The following is a 6000-nucleotide window of genomic DNA, read 5'->3' as shown; positions in this document are numbered from 1 at the left end:
CCCAATTTTTTTTCCCACGTGGATTTTCCTCCAGTAACATCTCCTTCATCCTATACTTGGAAAATAAATTGTTTGTACCAGTGGATTTTAAATTTATTCCTATTATATTTAATCTCATTAGCCAAGGACTATACAGAATACAAAGGAGGAAGGAGGCCCTGAGAGCCAGATAGGATTTCATTAGAAAACCCTCTAATCTGTAGTGTAGATAAGATTTCAAGGAAGAAGTCCATAGGCTAAGGACCAAATAGGATTACATATTATGTGGGAATTAGAGGATGCTGATGGACAAGGGTCCCTATGATGCAGTTAACTAGAGCATAAAGGTTTCTTTGTTTCATGCATAATTGATGGTGCTACACTGGTGATATGGTCCCTGGCATCCTTTTAACCCTATAAAAAAACACCAGATAGATCCTACCTTCTCCTACCTGATGGAATCTCTCCTCTGTGCTGGCCATATTTGCCACATTCAACAGCCTTCTTCATGAAGAAAAAGGGAGACAAGAAAAGGCATTGGCATTCAACACCACTGAATCCACCTAAGTCAGTTGAACCAGAATAGAAACAGAACCACCAAAATGTATCCTTGTCCTGCGTTTGACAATTTTATACTTAAAAAAACTAATAACTAACTCCCTTAAATATTTTGGGCCAATCACTTATATAAACTTAATATTTGAGGTTGGAATGGCTTTTTCCAGTTACCCACAAGCTTATCATTTTAGAGTATTTTTTCTAATAATATTTAGAAAAAGAATTAATTTTTCTTTAAGTCTTAATGTGAGGCACTTACTTTTTCTTGAGAATGGCTTTTAAAACCTTTATTTCCATCTTTTAACACAAGGTTTAGTCCCCATTTACCAACCCCTCACACCACACTCCTTTCTACTACTGACCTTGGGTCCAAGTGGGAGGAAAGCCATAATGATAGCACTATTTCAGAGTGCTAGCTAGTACCTGCCCTTGAATATTGTAAAAACAAACTTAGATTCCATTTGAGTAGGTCAGTAACAGAAAATAAAGAAGGTCAGATAATGTTTTGAAATATGGAAGCAAAAAATAAATAAATAAAAGCTCTTTTTGTAGAGGAGAGTCAAGGAGGCAGAACACTATTTTTGTAACTTTTTTTCTAATTGCTTACTTTGAAAGTCGAAGTGTTTTGTTGCATATATTTTGTTTTTGTTCATATGCTTATTCAATACTTCACAGTTCTATTATCTTACCAATATGGCTTAATTTCTCCACTGATACAACTTGTAACCCCTCTCTGACTTAATATATGGTCTTTGAAAATTACAATTACTGAAGTTGCCTTTTTCTCTCTACTAAGCTATTTTCTGTTGCTTTTTGCCAGTATTTCTTGTCAATTGCAGTGAGATCCGCTAGAAACTCAGTTCTTAGTTTATACTCCTGAATCCAACTCAGATTTCTTTTGTATGAGATTCCAGACCTCAGCCAGCTGTGCTCAGTCACCAACTGGCTCGAGAATCCCATAGGAATTTAAGTATGTCATTTGAATTTAAACCCTCTGCTATTTACTAAGACTCTATCTGTCTAAATTAATTTGAGTGGTGGTCAGAAAATTTGTTTTGCCTTCTTTCATGCTCCTGGTTGCTAGCCTAGATTCCTGTAAAACATCTGAGGATTGGAATGAGGACATTCCCTTCAAGGCCATCATGTCCCCACTCAAGTTTGGTTACATGGCTGGCAGAACTGCCAAACTTTGCTCCCCTCCTTCAATTTCAACCCCCCACCCCACCACCCAATTGCCATACTTGCCAAGGAAATCAGAGTACAATATGCTATTAATATTTAGTTAATATTTTATAATATATACACACATATATAAATGTGTACACATAAAATCTCTAAAACAAGAAAAGATTTTTAAATTTGGAGTTCCAAATAAGGAAGAGGAAATATGATATTAGATAGAGAACTGGCCTTGAAGCCAGGAAGAATTAGATTTGAATCCTGCCTCTGACCTAATAATTTTTATTTATATAGCACTTTAAAGTTTATAAGTTTGAGGGTTTGGGGATAATTGGTTGTTTTCATTCATACCTGACTCTTTGTGACCACTTTTGGAATTTTCTTGGCAAAGATATTGAAGTGGTTTGCCATTTCCTTCTCTAGCCCATTTTATAGATGAGGAAACTGAGGCAAACTGAGTCAGTGACTTAGCCAGAGTAACACAACTAGTGTCTTTCTTTGACTGGATTTGAACTCAGGTCTTCCTAACTCCAACTGTAGTGCTCAACCTACTATATCACCTGGTTGCCTACATATATACTGACTATGTGACAATGGGCAAGTTAGTTCAACTCTCAGTGTTTTAGTCTAATCTATGACTATCAGTTTCAGAAGGCCTCATCCTGTACTAGTGGAGGGAGTTTCCTCACTGGGAGTTTGAAATCACAGGTCCGGTCGCTTTCCTTGGTGCTAATGAGGAAGCATGGTTTAGTAGATCATGGGCTAGCTTTGAAGTAAGAAGGAATTTCATTTCTGACCCATACAGGCTAAATGATCCTGTGCAAGTCATTTAAGCAATGTTCCTGGTAACTAAGACAGACATTTATTTGCAGAACAGATCTAAATTTGAATTGGCAGAGCTAAGTTCCTCACAAGGAACCTCCCTACGCTGATGAAATAAATCATAGGTCCAGTTTTGTTTTGTGTTTTTCAGGACTGAACTATTACATTTTGACTATACATGGGTTTAGGAATTCAACAGAGTAACACTATTGAAAGATATGTCACTTTATTGTATTGCTTCTTAAAAGTATAATGTAGTGTTCCTTAATTTGGAGTAATCCAATTCAAGTTTGCTCTGGGTTTTGCAGATGACCCATGAAGTTCTTGAGCAAATAATTTCTCTGAGACCAGTTAGGTCAAAGAGAATTACTGACAAAAGTTATCTTTTGGGAGCAGAACTCATCTACTTTCTAGCTTCAACATTGTTTGTGAAGGTGGTGAAATATTTCTTATGCAATTTGACTTGCCCATAGGCTGAAAATTTTGCAGTTAAACTCTGTAGCCTCAGAAAACCCTGTGCGAGTCCTGGAAATTTATAAAGTAGCACAAGGGGCTTATTCCTAAGTGAGCACTTGAATGAATTGCTGGATTGGTTTACTTTCCAGGACAATCATTCCTTTTCTAAATGGTTGACCCCAGAAAGTCCTGTCAAATCCATTAACTAATCCAGGGAGCTTGGAGGGAAGTCTAGGAAAAAAATAGGCAGAAAGGATGGTTAGAAGTCCCTTTGCCTACCTTTAACACAGCTAAGTTCGTTGTGCTTTCCATAAAAATGTAATGGGTGTCTTAGATGCCCAAGTGTCTCAATTTTCAAAATATTTAGACTTCTGAGTAGCCTAAACACTTAATTTCTGCATATGTCACACATTCTAAATGAAAAGTAAAAATGGGTATTAAATAGTTCTACCTACATTCAATACCAAACTTCTAGCTATTATAAAACTATTTGGATCACTGAAAATTTCACTTTTCAATGTCCTGATGATGATCATTCAAACTAATTTTCTGAATTCCAGTTGGCTTGTGAATATCTGGTGTGTCAAAATCAAAAGTAATGTGATGAATCTAATCATACTATGTACATGAATAGATGAATAAATGAATGAATAAAAAAGAAAGCATTTATAAGTTCTTATTATGTCCCAAGCACTGTACATTAATACAGTGGAGAAAGAAATTCAAACTTGAGATAGTCCTTGTCTTCAAGGAATTTGCCTTCTAAATAGGAGAAAATAGCACATATTGTGAAGCTTGAGTGGGAAGGAAGGGAAAGGAGAAATATGAAGTAAAAATGTGGTGGCATAGTTTGGTAACTGCTGAGAAGTGACCTGGTGATCTAGCTTGAAAGGAAGACCAGGTGAAAATGTTGTGGGACAAGGAGTTTGTTGTGGGAGAGCAAAGGCAGCTTGTCTTCCAAAGAACTACATCTCAGACTCCATTCATCTGAAGGCATGAAAGTGTTTATTTAAAGATGTTACAGAGAGTATGGCCAGGGGGCATCAGAAATAGCCCAGGGTTATGGAATGGCCCTTGAAAGGATTCTGGTTGCTAAATTAATAGAGGATCTGGAGGATTGCCCCCTCCCTTCCTTGGAAGTTCTATACCTTCCCTCAGAACATTCCTTCAATGGACATGGCAGGGTCAATCCAAAGTGAAAATGGGTGGTGAAGAGGCAGGTAATTTTCTAGGTGGAGGTGTGTTTTAAGGATTTACATATCATAAGGTTATTTTCAGCGTATGAAAAGAGAAAGGGGGTATGCACAGGGCTTAGGGAATTTCTCCTAATTATAAAGATCTTTTCCCTTAATTGCAAAGATTCCCAGTGCATATGTGTGACGTTCCTTTCGATGTCCTACTTAACATCACCTGTCAGCCATCAAGATATCTTGGGCGGCCTCCTCTTCAGGCTTGCAAGCACAGGACTGGTATATACTTTTCTTCATTCTAATTTACAGTATTATCTAATTGGTTAAAACATAAGATCTCAATGTTCTGCCATCTTCATAATTGCTTCATTCCCATCAATAACTCACCTAGAGAAGCCCAATATCCAATGGGAGACAAAATCTCAGTGAGTGGAGAAGTTGAGTCACAGTAAAGACAGAGTGGATTGGATATGACCAGGAAGGTGACCTGCTTGTAGGCAAGAAAAGGTGAAGGCTCTTATCCATCAGAACTAAGCATTCTAAAGGCAGGAGTCCCAAATTCCAGTGGGTAGTGGGGAATCAGAGCATATCTTGACCAGAGAAAGTACTCTTTGGAGGAAAGATTACATTATTTATCAGTGGTCTTATTACCACTCACTAGGAAGCTAGTAATGACCAAAAGTGGCAAAGAGGGATGTGTGTGTGTATGTGTGTGTGTGTGTGTGAGAGAGAGACAGAGAGAGACAGAGAGACAGAGAGACAGAGAGACAGAGAGAGAGACAGACACACACACACACACACACACACACAGAGAGAGAGAGAGAGAGAGAGAGAGAGAGAGAGAGAGAGAGAGAGAGAGAGAGAGAGAGAGAGAGAGAGAGAGAATATGTGTTTTCAAGTTGGTGGGGGATATTTCTTTCTGACTGGTGTCAATAGAAATCATAACTAGAAGTGAGAATGGTGGCTAGATGGAAAATGCAGTTAACAGTTGTCATAGTTGCAGCAATAGTTATAGTCTCTAGTGGTCTGAATGGAAATTTAAGTTAAAACTATAAATTTCTTCAGGTCTTGGTTTCAAAATATCTGTAATTTAAGCCAGTACAGATTTTCTTTCCACTGGAATGGATTCTAATCTCCCCATATCTTAGTGGATACATACTATAGTATGACTCTGAGGATTGTTGGAGCCCAAAACATTATCAATTGGATGTCACTTACCTAAGGATGACTCTCTCCACAACTTGGACCTAAGTAGACTGGTTCTCCAGAAACAAATGTTTCCCTAAAACTTCAGTGTTTCCCTATTGCTTCTAGCATGAAATGAAAAATCCACAGTGTGGTATCCAAAGCCAAAGCCAAAGCATGAATTCCACCTACCTTTCCATTTTTATTTCATATTTATTCCATTTCATTAATTCACTATTCTCGTGACACTGATACAAGTTGTTATCCTGTTCTTAGTTTTTCATAGTGTGCATTTGCACAACTTTTAGCCATGCCTGGAATGCTCTGCATCCTTACCACAGTCTCATCAAATCCCTAGCTTCTTTCAAAGCAAGGTTCAGCTTCCAGTTTCTCACTGAAACTTCCCCTGATCTCTCCAATCTTGAGTTTCCTTTCCCTCTTCAAAATTACCTTGACTTACTTATTCTCTCCCCTATATCTTGGATTGCCCCAGTACAATGTAAATTATGCAAGCTGAGTTAGGAGCTGTACTGTTTTTTTCTTTATTTGCTCATTTACTCAGACTATTTTTTTACTTTGGGACTTTATGTTAGGGTTGGGCTCTTCTTACCCTTGCTGGGGGCAGGAAAGG

The 6000-nt window shown here is 37.9% G+C and overlaps 1 protein-coding gene across 5 annotated transcripts in view; it reads left to right on the top strand.

Annotated features, from left to right (window-relative positions):
• Positions 1-390: 390 nt before the first annotated feature.
• Positions 391-6000, top strand: part of RMDN2 (regulator of microtubule dynamics 2) — a 117486-nt gene continuing 111876 nt past the window's right edge. For 2 of the 5 annotated variants that reach the window (XM_016425104.2, XM_056794472.1), the window contains exons 1-2: positions 391-583; positions 4362-4463. In XM_016425104.2, the coding sequence (XP_016280590.2) occupies positions 4386-4463 (78 nt within the window). In that variant the 5' untranslated portion in view covers positions 391-583; positions 4362-4385. Of the gene's footprint in view, positions 584-4353; positions 4464-6000 lie in introns of all 5 variants that reach the window. The other 3 variants (XM_007477023.3, XM_016425105.2, XM_007477024.3) reach the window with 3 other exon arrangements.

The sequence above is a fragment of the Monodelphis domestica genome, chromosome 1 (genome assembly GCF_027887165.1).
Source record: "Monodelphis domestica isolate mMonDom1 chromosome 1, mMonDom1.pri, whole genome shotgun sequence".
NCBI classification, from domain to species: Eukaryota; Metazoa; Chordata; class Mammalia; order Didelphimorphia; family Didelphidae; genus Monodelphis; species Monodelphis domestica.
Note: the sequence above shows the minus strand (reverse complement) of the source record. Positions and strands in the feature narration are given on the sequence as shown.